The 15,016-nt window shown below is 40.6% G+C and overlaps 1 protein-coding gene across 1 annotated transcript in view; it reads left to right on the forward strand.

Annotated features, from left to right (window-relative positions):
- Nucleotides 1-15,016, forward strand: part of LOC149012519 (Peptidase C13 family) — a 44,380-nt gene that overhangs the window by 12,714 nt on the left and 16,650 nt on the right. Inside the window, exon 5 of the mRNA XM_089160057.1 lies at nt 2,846-2,903. Coding sequence (XP_089016183.1) covers nt 2,846-2,903 — 58 coding nt within the window. The remainder of the gene's footprint in view (nt 1-2,845; nt 2,904-15,016) is intronic.

The raw sequence follows: 15,016 nt of genomic DNA on the forward strand, positions 1-15,016 counted from the left end.
CACTTTCGACAAAAAATCGAGCCAAAACACCAAAACCAGCAAAGAGCGAAGTAGTATTGAGACAGGTCTAGATCAAGATATCTCAACCTGTTTTGACCAGATGGGGTACTTATAAATAATGGAATGGATTGAGATCTTGAGTCGACTAGGGTCTTGGCCAAGATGTTTTTTTTTTTTTGGGGGGGGGGGGGGTCTTGTCTTGACTCGCATGAGATCTTGTCTCGATGTTTGAAAAAAAGTGGTCGGTGGGGGGGGTCTTGTCTCGACTCGCATGAGATCTTGTCTCGATGTTTGAAAAAAAGTGGTCTCGGCCGAGATCTCAGTGAAATCTTGTAAGATCTCAAACAATGGGAAACCAAGAATTTGTGGGAAAAGAAAAGGTAAAGAAATGTGAAGATCTTTGTAATAAGCTAAGCACAAAGGGAAGGGAAAAATACTATTTATACGATAGCTAAGATGACCGATATGAGGAGTAGAGATCTTAAATATGTTACACATATTTAAAGCAAAGATGGTGGAGTACCAGTATGGGATGAAAACATCAAGAGGAGATATGAAGTTTATTTCTCCAACCTACTAAAGGAACACACACTGAGTATTAATGTCTTAGAAGACTATAATATTGACCATGGCACCAACTTTTGTAAATGTATACAGAGAATTTTGATGTCTGAAGTGAAAGAATCTTTATTCATAATGAAAGCGGACAAGGCACAAGGACTAGATGAAATCCTAATAGAAATTTTTGAAGAGCTTAGGAACCTATGGGTTACATGGCTAACCAAGTTGTAGATTATGAGCACAAGGAAAATGCTAGATGAATGGAGGGGAAGCATCGTGGTTCCATTTTATAAAAATAAAGGAGATATTTAGAGTTGCAATAACTTTAGAGGTATAAAGCTTATGAGTCATATTATAAAAACTATTGGAGTGAGTAATTGAAAATTTGAAACCCATTTGAGATAAGAGATCATTATCATGGAGAATTTTATGCCAAGAGATCTATAACAGAACCTATTCACCATACTAGGAGGCTTATGCTAAGGTATAAATAGTGTAAAAAGGACCTTCATATGGGCTTTATTGACTTAGAAAGAACCTATGTTAGAGTCCTCAAGAGTTAATTTAGCAAGTACTAGAGAAGCGAGATGTTTCAAGTAAATATTTGGACATAGATAAAGATATTTATGATGGTTCAATGAGAAGTGTAAACATTGTGGGGGCAAAGGTGGTGAATTCCCTATTACAATTGGATTGCTTTAGGGATCAGCTTCAAGCTCTCATTAATTGTACTTATCTTGGCTGATTTAATTAGAGACATTTAAGATGAGGTTCCTTGGTGTATGTTTTTTGCGGATGACTCAAAAGAAGGGCTTAATGTTATGGAGATCAACTTTGGAATCAAAACAAAAGGACTTAAGTATAACAAAGACAAAGTATCTAGCTTGTAACTGAGTTCATACTTGGATAAATAATGAGGTGGTCAAGTTTGACGAGAAGGATATTCTATATTGCAATTGTTTTAGTTTTTTGCTTAGTAATAAATAATGAACGTGATATAGAAATGATGTTTGCTAATGAATCAAAATAGGATGGATGAGGTAGAGATGTGCATCTGGGGTTTTGTGTGATCAATGTATTCCCTTTAAAGCTTAAAGGAAAATTTTATTAGATCGTTGTATGGCCTATTATGACATATGGTGCATAGTGTTGGGCAATTAAGAAGTATCATATAGATAACCTCGATGTATTAGAGATAAAGATGTCAAGATAGATGAGTGGAAATAGTAGGAAGGATAGAAAGAAATGATCATACTAGAGTTGGTTTGGGAGTTAATTAACGGTAAGCTACAAAAAAGTTGTTTGAGGTGGCACAAGCCGCACAAACATGTTCAATGAAGGTCTTTAAATGCCCTACTATGGAGGAGTGATTTAGTGAAAACTGAAGGAACTAAAAGAGCTAGGGTAGACCTAAAGTAATCTTAAGAGAAGTGGTGAGAAAAGATATGCATGGCTTAGGCCTTGTATCCAATATGACCTCAAGTAGAGCTGATTGGGAGGCAAGGGTTCATGTTGCTGTCCTCATTTAGTTGTGATAAAGCTGTGTTGTTGCTGTTGTCGTTGTATGAGCTCATGTGTCCAATTTTTTTTTTTTTTTTTTTTTTTTTTTTGGGGTGGGGTGGGTGGGTGGGGGGAATGGTTACAATAAGGGGGTCAAAGACCCAAAGGAAAGGAGTGAACAAACTCAGCTTGAACAGCCTGCTACATCTTCCTTGAGAATCTCTTCCAATTCAGAATGAGCTCATGTTTCCAATTTTTTTTCTTTTTGGGTACAAGGTCAAAGACCCAAAGGAATGGAGTGAACAAACTCAGCTTGAACAGCCTGCTACATCTGCCTTGAGAATCTCTTCCAATTTAGAATGAGGATTTGAAAAGACTACTAGAGTATCCATCGAACTCAGGCGTACCCTAGACATCCAATCAGCAACTTTATTTGCATCTCTAGACACATGGCCGAATCTTAAACGACCGATGCCTCCCATAGGTCTTTTAATCTCCTCCACTTGCCTCAGACACCTTCCATGATCAAAACAGCAGGTATCAAGAAGGTCAATAGCTTTCTTGGAATCTGATTCGAACTCCAGCGGCCCCAAACCACGAGTCACCTGCATATCCAATCTTAAATAATATTTTTTAGTTTTGGTTTGCATGAGCTCATGTGCCCTTTTTTCCCCCTAATAAAAGATAGATCCAAGGACTGCTGATAAATTGTTTATTCTTGCTAAGTATGTATAGAATTTTTTTTGTCCCTTCAGTTCTTTTTCTTCCTTCTTTTGGTTAATAGGTTTAAGGAGCTGCTGATAATGGTAGACACTTGCCAGGCTGCTACTCTTTTCTCTCAGGTTTGATTCTTTTTCTGGGAAAGTTTTTTTTTTGGGGGTGGGGGCACTTGGAGTGAGGAACTTGATCTTACTGTTGCTCCTGTGCGTACATATAATCTGCAATGCTTTAATTATGAACACAATGTACCGTTGATCAATTTTTTGAGAATTCCCATCTGGTAGATATCGTGTCAAGTTTCTATGTCATGGTTGATTTGCAATCTTTTTAGTTCTTTCAATGCGCACTTGAATGATACATATGCCCTTATGTTGCTAATATTTTGTGACTCTTCTACTGCTACCAGCCTAAAACAGTGGCCACAACTACAACTAAATAGATTCAGCTGCATGGATCCTTTGAAAACAAAGCAGGGAAAAATGAAAAATGAAGTAATGTAAAATAGCAGCGAGGAGTGAAAAGATGAAAGTGAAGGTGAAAGTAATGAGAATGAAGAAAACCTAGGAAAACAGGGAAATCTCAGTGACATGGTGTCAACAGCATGGATACTCCACTTGACACAGCTCTATGTAATGTTATACTTGTCTGAAGGCCCAGATTATGCGTGTCATTCTTCACAACCTCACTTGTGGTCATTTTAAGCCTGCCCTCAGCTCTATTGGCTCCTTCAATCGAGGATTAGATCACTCCTAACTGGGAATCCCTGCCCTCCATTGCACATGGTTACACCACCTCAACATCCATGAATAAGTTGCTAATTGGGGGCAGCTACCACATCAGCTCTATTGTGTTAGTTCCTCCTTCTCCCTAGTTTTATCACACATCCATCTTAACATTCTCATATGTGGCACTTCTTAACTGTCAATATTCTGTACCATACATTATAACATCCTCATCTCATACTCTCTTCTATTGCTACAAGAACAACAACAAGAAGAAGCCTTTTCCCAACTAAATGGGTCAGGTACATGGATCCTTTGCCTTCCAGTCAGTTCTATTTGAGGCCATACTAGATAGAAGGCCTAGGCTATGCATATCCTTTCTCACCACTTCTCTTAAGGTCATCTTAGGTCTGCCCCTAGTTCTTCTAATTCCTTCGATTTGGATTAAATTGCTTCTCCATACAAGGGCATTTAAAAGCCTTCATTGAACGTGGTTGTGCCAACACAGTTGACTTTCTCGTAGCTTATCATTTACCGTAGATGCTGAACAATCTTCTATTCTGAGCTATGTACATTGAGAAATTGTCTGAAATGGTTTGCCTCTTGGAGATGCTGACTCTCCATTCTGGTAACTATTTTGGTAAGATTTTCCTATCTTGAGTCTTCTTCACTTCCACAGAGAGAGGCGAGATGCTGTGATTAGCTGCATCTCTTATTAATTCCTAGATAGAGCAAGTTAAATCTAAAGAATAATAGTAGGCATAGGAGAACACAGTAGTCCAAGTCTGTGAAACAAAAGTGCAGAATATAGAACAGTCAATAACTGAATAAACCAGGCAGTCCATGGGATTAATGGCTTTTAAATTCAAATTATGGGTTGATTTCTGAAATAGTCAACAAAGAAATTTTTGGTCAAGAAAATTGAATTTTTTTTTGGTTGGATCAAATGAAACATTTTAAGAAATAGAAATCCATTTTTGCAGTTCATTATCTGAGGGTAACTTCTCTATATTTTAGTGGGACAGGGCGACAGGGTAGTGGTGTAGCAATGCTGGGAAGGGGGTGAGGATAGTGGTCAGACTGTTAAGAAGAGGAGGTTGGTGTTCATTTTTAACATGAAGTTATTGCTTTGCTCATCAGCTTAAACATGTGTTTATAAAAGAGCAAGACCGAATGTGAAGCCAGAAATAAGTCTTGGGCTGGCTTATGAATGTCTTGGGCCTTTGATCCTGTTGGCTTTTCTTTATTATGGGCCTCTTTAATTGCCTAAAAATATGGGAAACAGGGAAGGACACCTTAGAACATCAGAGCCAAGTGAGAGGAGAGACAACGGAGACTAAAAGGTGGAGAGTTGGTGAGAGGAAGTGCCCTTTGTTATGGTTCCTGCTACAGTAAATATACAATCTATACGATGTCATGAGATAGAAATAAGAGTGTTCTCCAGTATTGGCGGAACCCAAGACCAGTTCGCAGGGAGGAAATAAAGTAGGAGAGCAATGGAGAGAAAGATGCTGTTTTGTGTGAGAGATTTTAGTATATTCAAGATTTTATTATTTATTTTATTGCGTTAATTATTGAAGCAGATTTTATTTGGATAGGCATAGGATACATAAGAACAGTTTTAGTTAGTCTCAAATTGTTAAGAGTCCTACTGTAATTCTTCTTAGTGAAGTCAGTTTCGCTTATTATTTATATGCTTGTAATCAATGAATTGGGCATGGAGTAGAATGAATGCATAGCCTGACAGCTTTGTGCATGTGTACGCTTCCCCTCATCCGTCTTCTTATGTGATTTCTCTTTTCTCTTTACAACTCTGTTTCTTCTCATATGGCCCTTCCTTTTCCCCAATAGTTGTCTTCTTTCCTTCACTTTTTCTCTCCATTAGTTGATCCATGAAAAGTGTGAGCTAATTGGGTTCATAATCTTAGGCCATAGATTGGTCTAATCTCTTGTTCGTCTTCTTTTGAAAGCATGTCTTCAGATCAGATCTGGATTAGGTTTCCTTAAAAACATTCATTCCAATAAATGAGTGAAAGACATGCAATGCTTATATCAATTGGGATTGAGCTTATTTAAGTCACTAGCATGGATCCACACATTGTCACATTGTGGACAATCTTTACATTTGGCAGTGAAAGCTTTGGATGTGGTACCATAATAAATGGTTCTGTAAGTGTCCTCCAAAACTCGTCAATAATGCCTTTGGTTAGGGTAATTGCAGCGCCTGATTAGTATTTAGTATCACCATCATTTGAGTGATATCCCAAATAAAGATGTAAGTCAACCACATTGAGAACATTACTTATGCTCATTTCCAGGGTAACTTGAGCACGTAAGTGTTGGGATCAATGTGTTTCAGCACTTCTTATGTGCTCTTTCTATCTTTTATTATTTGGGCAGAGCTTATTGTTGACTCTTGGTTGGAACCTCTCTGGGTTGACATGGTCCATCACCATATCTTCTGGTTGAAGCTTCACCTATCATCGATGACAACCAGCTGTAGGCCTTGTGGACATCATTGCTGAGAGCTATTTGTTGTTGAACATGAGCATGTACATCTGTGATATAGCATAGAAACTCATCAGCTTCTATATGTGATAGTGGAACAAGGTCTATATGCTGCTGGCTTGAACACCAAATAGAATCTCAAAAGGAGTGTCGGTTCTTGTTCAATCCTCAAGAGTTGCTGTAAGCAAACTCACCTATATCTAGTTTGGACAACCATGTCTTATAATAATTGAACCGAACACTGTAAGTTCCCCAAACTTCGGTTCACTCCCTCCATCTGTCCACCAGTTTGTGGGTGGTTGTATTTAAGGCCACTGCCAGAGCAGAATGTGTAGCAAAGTTGGAGAATCGAGGAACCCTCAAGGCCTCAACCACACCTCATGCTGCTCCCCCTTGTTCCTATTTATATTTGTTTTCTTAATAATATAAAATGAATATTCCTGAGTTGAGGTAACATACAAGTGGGCATGACTTGCCTTCACTGAATGAGAAAGGCCCGGGTGGGGGGGCCCGGGGGGGCCCCCCCCCCCCCCCCCCCCCCGCCCCCCCCCCCCCTTCTTTTTTTTCTTTTTTTTTAAACCCCCCCCCCCCCCCCCCCCCCCCCCCCCCCCCCCCCCCCCCCCCCCCCCCCCCCCCCCCCCCCCCCCCCCCCCCCCCCCCCCCCCCCCCCCCTTCCTTCCCCCCTTTTCCCCCCCCCCCCCCCCCCCCCCCCCCCCCCCCTAGGTAGATAGAACGTATGACCATTTCCGGGTCTTTTAAGGCATCTTTGCCGGCATCCAATGTCCCCATGTGTGATACGCGTACGAGGGACAACAAGACAGCGGGGAGTCTTTGTGACGGGGAAGAGCCGTGCATTAATTTGGAATATTTAAGAGCTTCTCCTTGACATCCACCCAAAGGAGTACCGTCAGCCCCCCAAAGGGCTAGATTCTCTTAATTTAATTCTTTGAAACTACGCCATAACTTGTTCCCTTACTTTCCTTAAAAACTGCGAGATTGACTTTCCTTCTTTCCAAAGCTGCCATGGTGGTGGATGGCTTCCCCTCCTTTCTGTGAAATCATTTTCTCCTTGCCGTTTGTGCCCTGCTATTGGATAGGGAGACCGGTTGATCCTACTTCTTGCTCTTCTTGGACACAGGTAACCACAAATCTGCTCCTGAAACTTTTGCATACGCTTCTAGTAATTTGGGTAGGCGTTCCTGGAGCTCTTCTCCTTCTGGTTCCCCCTCTCTTCTGGCAACTGCTACCTGGGACCTCTAGTCTGAAACGCCGGCAGATTCTGGGCGAAGGGTATTTGCCGCATTTTGTTCCTACTTCTTGTGGGAGATTAAATTTTCTAAACTGAAATCATCAGAGTTGGAAGATGAATTCCATAATGGAGTGCACTGCAGGTCATTTCATATGCAAAAGGCCCTGGTTTCATGTGGTGAAAGATATCCTTGAGAGACTTTGATGACCAAAGGAGCGCTGTGGATACATTTGTTCTTGAAAATAGATCTGCTCTTTTTCAATATCTGTGATGATTCAGACATGGTCAGGGTGCAGAAGGAAGGACTTTGGATTGTCGTAAGGAAACCTATTATCCTTCTGTGATGGGAGACCTTGTGCTCGCATAGGAGAAATAAGCTTTAGAAGAAAATGACTGGGAGGCCTTTGTGCTTGGATAGGAGAATTAAGCTTTAGAACTTTTGATGTAGCCTCAGTGGGATGAGGACCAGCAAACCAAGATCCTTAGATGATCAGCAGAGATGTTAGGTGTCAAAAGCTTTTGGCCGATTGAAGGACTGTTTAGGGTTTTTGGGGTATCTCAGATGGGTGTACAGGGTCTGATTTAGAGTTATAGGCCTAAGATTTTTAAAAACAAAATCTGAATCTTATTGTCCTCAGTTTTAGATTTTAGGGTTTGAAAATTTGGGGCATCAAGGTTTTGAGGGTGAAAAGGGCTGAGGTTGGGATTGAGTGTTGATGGGATTTTTTTTTTTGAGGGGGGGGGGGGTTATGGGTCTATAAGGAGGGGGAATTCTGATGGAGGGTTTGAGAGATGAAAATTAAGGTTATGGGGAAGAAGAAAGAGGGCTGAATGGGGTAAATAAAATGAAGAAACAGCAGAGTAAGATGGGGGGGGGGGACAATCTGGCTTGTATACCAAGTCTAGAAGGGTAACAGAATTGAACTACTAACAAACTTCTAATTGCAATTGTGCCCCACCTGGGCTCGAGTAGGATTGCAAAATTACCAAACTACCCCTGATATTGAACTGTGCTTCTTATGCTGATGGGCAGCAAGCCTAGGACTTCTTCGGGCCTTTAGACTTCTCTTTGGTTAGGTTTGGTGATCTATATCAACTTTCTAGCGTTAGCTTGCCTGAGTGTTGAAATTCCTGGGGGGATAACCTTCCATAAACAATATTAGTTTATGACAATGATGGATTCTCATTCTTGCAAGAGGACCATTATAAATGGAAAATTATCTCTTTGCAATTCGTGCTCTCAGTTTTTGGGTACACTGCTGTCTCTTGTGATAAGGTTGCTCCCTAATCTTGTAATCAAGGTTGCCGGAAATATTAAGAATGGGAAAGTGATTTGATCCTCAATGTTTGGTTCAATTCTACTACTTCAGATGCTGTAGTGAAGGTTGAGAGAGTGCTGGAGATCCCCTATGTTGGCCAATGCTCCCACTCCTTCCTTGCAGTTATTGGAGTGCTTTGGCACAGTTGGTGATTCCTAGGAACTGAGTTACCAGTTGTCAGATGGGCAGCGTGTAGTCTAGCACGATATGAATGAAAATGTGAACCTAACTAGGTTGAGAGAGTGTTGGAGATCCCCTATGTTGGCCAATGCTCCCACTCCTTCCTTGCAGTTATTGGAGTGTGATAGGTCGCTAGCATCACGAGTCTACACTCGACAAGGAAAGCAAATCCCTAAATTCTAGGGAAGGAAACGATTGGCAGATTTGAAGAGTCCTATTGTATTCAGGTTACTTTTTAGGATTAGATTGAAGAGTCATATTACATTCAGGTTACTTTTGAAGAGTCCTATTCGAATTCAGGTTACTTTTGAAGAGTCCTATTCGAATTGGGATGATTCTGTTAATTAATACTGTAGGAACATAATTGCTATAAATAGGGGGAAGGAAGAGTAGAAGAGATGTTTTGAGATATAGAGAAGTTTATGTGAGAGCCATTGCTCTTGGGTAGCCGTAGGAATCACCTACTGCTGGTAGAATGTATTGTTTCTTATTCAACTTTTATTCAAAGTCCCTTTTTTCTTCTTGAGTTATTCCACCTTGTTAAGTAGCCTCATTCAGGTACCTAACAGAGTGCTTTGGCACAGTTGGTGATTCCTAGGAACTGAGTTACCAGTTGTCAGATGGGCAGCGTGTAGTCTAGCACGATATGAATGAAAATGTGAACCTAACTAGTGGGTTCTAAACACCAGTTTTCAGATGGGCAGCATATGACCTGACAAAGTGAACCTTCCCTCTATGGTGTAAGTTCAGCTTTTGATGAAATTCAGATCCTCGTGATGCAGCCCATCCTGACTCAAATAGCTTCTTGGTGTAACCAGCCCTAGACAGCCCTCAAAGAAGGCCCAAAAGCCCATCTGAGAGCAAGAGCCCACCCAGGACCAGTCGAATTTGTCTAGGGGTTGAATGGTCATTTTCCTGCACTTGGATCGAGTCATAATTGGTTGACCGAGTCCATTTTTATTTCTGAAATTTAATTCTGCTTTTATTTTTCTATTTTGGAGTCCTAGTTGTTGAAGTTAAGTTGGTATTTGGTTGTTAGTGTGATTTGTTAAGATAGGGTTTTCTAAACTAGAAACCTTATCTTAAGGGTAGTTTTATTTTAGTCAAGTTCTATTTAAGTTAAGTTCTAGTTTATTAAGTCTTGGTTACTTGAGAGCCAAGTTTCCTTATTTGGGTCTGGTTGGTTTGAGAGGCTATAAATAGCCTAGTTTTGCATGTGATTTTCAGCTTTGATGATTGAATGAATTGAGTTATTGAGAATTGATTGGGTGTAAGTAGTGGGATCCTTCTTGGACACCCTGCGTCTGGAATTTGTGAGTTTCTTCTTCAACTTCAAGGCTGCCAGAGTCTACTACAAGCTTTCAACTTCAGATTTCTGCTAGCCCTTCATCCTCCGGTTTGGTGACCCTAAACCCCTTGGCCGAAACCTCTAGAGCCCCTAGTTAAGTGCTGGACCTTAATTAGAAGATCCTGAAATCGAAGCCTAAACCCTGGGTTACATTACTTCTCCTCAGATGACAGTTATCTCGAAAGTAGTTCCTGTGGAAAAACCGATGTTTAATGATAAATTTTTTCCCTCAGCTCCTCTCTCCCAACAACTGTTCCAGAATTCTTCTCAACAGGAGAATCGTGGAAAGTCTTATTCAAAGATTTCCATCAACCATGGGAGAAGAAATAATAGCACATGGAATAGTAAAGAAATTAAGTCTACTAATCCCTCTTCCACGCCCTTACCTTGCACTAAAAGAGGAGACATTGAAATGGTTTTGGAACTTGATGATGAATTGACAAGATTATCCCTTGGGTCTGGTGCTTCTGGAGCTAATCCTTTGGCAATGTCCCTATGAAGATTGAGGTATGGATGATGCAATTGATAGCATCAGCATGGACTCTTCCATCTTGGATGGTCCTATCAGAAGTGAGTGCACTTCTCATGGCCATATACAGAAGAACCTAAGCCCTGGTGTGGTGCTGGGCTTTACTAGAGGGACATGCATCTTTCTTGCAGTGGTCTGTGACCAGTGGTTGGTAACCAAGTCACAAGTGACATGAGAGTGATTGCTTTCTGTGTTTAGATAAATCTTTTGGAGAGAGAGTGGTGGAAATATTCAAATACTCTTGGGGTGGATAATGTGTCTGTCTTTAGTTCCTATGAATTTAAGCAAGAGCTAAGTGAATCCTTTAATTCCTTCGTATAATTTTAATGAGAGGAAGGTCAATTTTATACACACTTGATTGGTTGTTTGTATATGATTGTCACGTTTCTCCTTTTAGTGTTGTTCCTTCAGTTTGATCTACTTGTAGGTTAGTTGTTTTGTTGTGGAGTTTTCTTCTCCTTGGGTTCTTTCTTCTTGTTTCCTCAACTTGTAATGATGTTTCTCGTTGTCAGTCTACCCATGAAATTCCATACCTCCTGATGGCAAAGGGGAAGGATGATTTGGCAAAATCTTAACCATTAAATATAAATCATGTCTCCAGATTGGGAAAGTGTTGATTTTCACTGCAAAATTCGATCATATAACCTTCATGTATTGGCATCATCTTCCTTTTGGTGTTTAAGACTACATACATTCATTTGTTTTAAAAAATGTAACGAATCAGACCAACTTTAGTTTTAGTCAAAATTTGTTTTTTTTTTTTATCACAGAAAATGAAAATATATTACTTAAAATAGATATGTGAGTTACAGGTCTGCTCACTACTAAATTCATTAGTGCTGCTATGGCTACATGCAGCCCATAATGCTAACTGAGTCCAGTTTGATAGAAGTGATGGGGATTTAAAACTACAAAAAGTTGCTCCATGATAGTTAGTCAAAATACTAATCAAGTTTGATGTCAAGTGCATTGGCCAGGCTTGTTGGCACGGTTTAGGCAGCAATTCAAACACCATTTCCAAGTTGCACCAGATTTCGTGTGGTCTTATAGCCATATCTGATGTTATAGATAAGCCTTCTTGAATTGCCCCTAACAATGCCTTCATGCTGTCATTGCCTTCAAATCTCCTTGTTGTCAGATGATAAAGATTTCCTCTATCTACAATCCCCAAACACCATCCTGATCTGTTCAGAAGTTTGTTAGATACCCCTGCACATAACAAAGTGGGTAAGTGGATAATTTTGATATAAGACTGAAAATCATATTCCATCAGTGGGCATGACATAAACAAATTCTCAGGCCCCATATCCTGTCCTACATCAGAGAGATTAGAGTTCCACAGCTTATATTCATTTACCCATCTATTAACACGGGTTAAGATGTTGTATGGGTTAGGTTTTTGTTTTTTGAAAATAACCCTATTTCTCTCTTTCCAAATAAAATAACATTGTATTATAAAATTCAGAAAGAACCACTGTTTCATTCTTTTGTCTAGCTCTGTGTTAGCCAGCATACTCCTGCATAGGTGTAGAATTGAACATTGGGTCAAATGTTCAGTTCTTAATCCAATCGCTCCTGCAGCCCAAACCCTTTTGGTCCATTCACATGAGAGGAAAACATGCCAATCCGTCTTTGCCTTGTTGCCGCAAAATTCACAGAGAGGATTCGTGTCTGACCATTTGGATAAAACACTCTTAACTGGTAGCCCTGCATTCACAAGACGCCAAAAAAAGCTTTTAAATTTAGGGTGTAAAGGAAGTTTCCAAAAAAATCTCCACCACGAGGTAAACTCATTTTGACTAGTTGGGTATTTTTGTTTCAACAATGCTTGCCCCGCCAGCTTGGCACAGAACTCGCCATTGGATCCAAGTAATGATACCCATTTGTCAGGAACACAGGAAAGAGATAATTCAGATAATTCAGAGGAAATGTTTTCAGAGTTTGTTAGATGTGAGAGATACTCCCTGTTCATCTGAACATTTCTGACCATTTCGGCCACAGTAAGATCATGGAGCCAAATGTTTTCTTTAGGGTGTGTTGAAGATATGTTGCGAGCCTCGAGCCTCCATGGGTCAAACCAGAAAAGCGTTTCATTACCATTTCCCACCTTTCTCAAAACCATTTGTTCTAATTGTGGTAGGATACTGCAAATACTTTTCCATGTCCACGATCCAGTCTTTTTTCTTACTCTTGGATCAAATACACTAGTCTTGGGAAAGTATTTTGCTTTCAAGGTTGCTGCCCAAAGTGTTGAGGGTTCATTGATTAATCGCCATCCCTGCTTAAGAAGAAGAAAAGAATTGATGTCCTCAAGTTTCCGCAATCCCAGTCCTCCTAAACTCTTAGGTTGGCAACATTTTTCCCAGGATATAAGAGTTAGCTGTCTACTCTTATTAGGTTTCCCGAGCCAGAATTTCTGACACATCGAATCCAAGTTTTTGCAAACGATACTTGGAAATCGGAAAGTCTGCATGTGATACATAGAGAGTGGCGAGCAGAGATGAGGACTCCCCCGCAAAAGAAAGAGTGCGCCAGATGCAAACGCCGAACCGAAAGAAGGCAGACTAACCTCCCCCCCTGCAAAAGATTGGCAGAATACAGATCAGTTCAGAAATAACATGTAAAATGATTCAACCACACGCAAAAAAGCCCACGAAAAACGCCGGATATCGAGAAAAGGTCTAGAACACATAATAGCAAGAATGTCCCCCTCCGCTCAGAAAAGAAAGACACGCGAAAAATAAGTGAGAGACGGGAGCAAGATCCCCGAAAAGGCAAGGCCAACCAGAGAAGTCAAAAGAGTACCAAAAACCAGGACTTGCTGTATGCAAAATGGGCAGCCAACGATAGATCTGATTTATAAGATAAGATGATCAAAGCTAGAAACAGAGCAAAAGAGAATGGGAGGCAACGAAAGCCACATGAGATAGATAGTAAACAAAACAAGGCGGCAGGAGGACTCAACCAAAAGCACATGCAAGAAGACAAGGAAAAAAAGAGAGAAAGACTGAGTATGGTCATGACAAACAGATAATACACATAAGAGAATAGAAGTGAGACAATGGAACAGAAACAACGACAAAGGGGGAACGGAGGGAATGGAGTAAACGAAAGCGGCAGTCAAACGAAGCAAAGGGAGGCAGAAGAGAGTGACAACCCACGAGGAACAACCCCGCAAACCAAGGGGCCGGAGGGACCAAGAGGCCCCCAGAGCGGCGAACCCTGGAGGGGTATTAGGCATGGGCCCATATAAAACTATATCTGGAAATGTAGAATCCAGAATTTAGTTAGTCCAGTTAGTTAGTCAAAGTCAGGTTAGGATTTGATTTGAGTAGTTTGGAGTCTTTATTTGTGAGTTAAAGTTATGTTCGACAAAGTCAACAGTCCAAGTTGAGGTAGGATAGGATTCCCTATCTTATCTAGTCAAGAGTTAAAGAAGTCCAGTTTCCTTGTAATTTGGTTGCTTAGGTCTTAAGTTATCTAAATAGCATGTGCTTAATTAGATGACTGAAAGTGTCTGAGTGAGATCTCGAATCCAAGGGCTGAGATTGCATAGTAATTTGATTCCATTAGTTAAGTGCTAAGAGTCCAATAGGAATTGTAAAGGAATCCTCATCTGTTAAAGATTTCCTAAGTGGAGTCAAGAGTCTGTTCTTTCAGGCTATAAATAGCCTTTCATTGTAAATTATTTCTAGTTTTGTAAATTAATAAATTTATTAAGTTGAGGATTGGAACCTCCTTTATTGGGTGGATCTTGGTTGAGGGTTTGAGTCAGAAATTCTGTTTCTTCTTCAGCTTTCAACAGCTTCAAGTCTTCAAAGCAATCGGCATTCAACTTCAAGTTAAGATCTGCAGATTCGGCCATCATCTTCAACCTTCTAGCATCAGTCCAGCATTCCCAACTAAATAGAGGACCCCACCCCAGCGTTAACCCTTCCCCCCTTCTTGTCTGCAGCCTTCGTACCCCCTTCCCCTCTAGTTCAGACTTAGACTACCCTACCCTTTCCATCGCAACTGCTCCTATCCCTTATCCTCTGTTTTACCTTCAAGTCCCAGCCCTATCCTAGCTCACGCTGGCTTCCCTTCCCTTCCTTCTTGCCTGTGTCTCCACTTCCTACACCCCCAAGGAAACCTTCAATCCCTGCTTTATTCAAGTCCATTCTAACCTCTCTAGAATCACATAAACCTCTGGAGTACATTCCTAATCTTAGTTTTCCCAAACCTGCCAGTTCTGAGTTTAACAAAAACCTGCACTTCATCTTCTAGCTTGGTTTGCAGAAAATTCAGAATTGCAGAAATCTGAGCTTTATTGAATTTTTGTCAATTAGATCCACTTCTAGTTGAAGGACAACAATAGAATTCAGTTCTGAAATGCAGAAC

This window comes from Hakea prostrata, chromosome 6, assembly GCF_041222555.1.
Source record: "Hakea prostrata isolate BN-2017 chromosome 6, UWA_Hpros_2, whole genome shotgun sequence".
In the NCBI taxonomy this organism is placed as follows: domain Eukaryota; kingdom Viridiplantae; phylum Streptophyta; class Magnoliopsida; order Proteales; family Proteaceae; genus Hakea; species Hakea prostrata.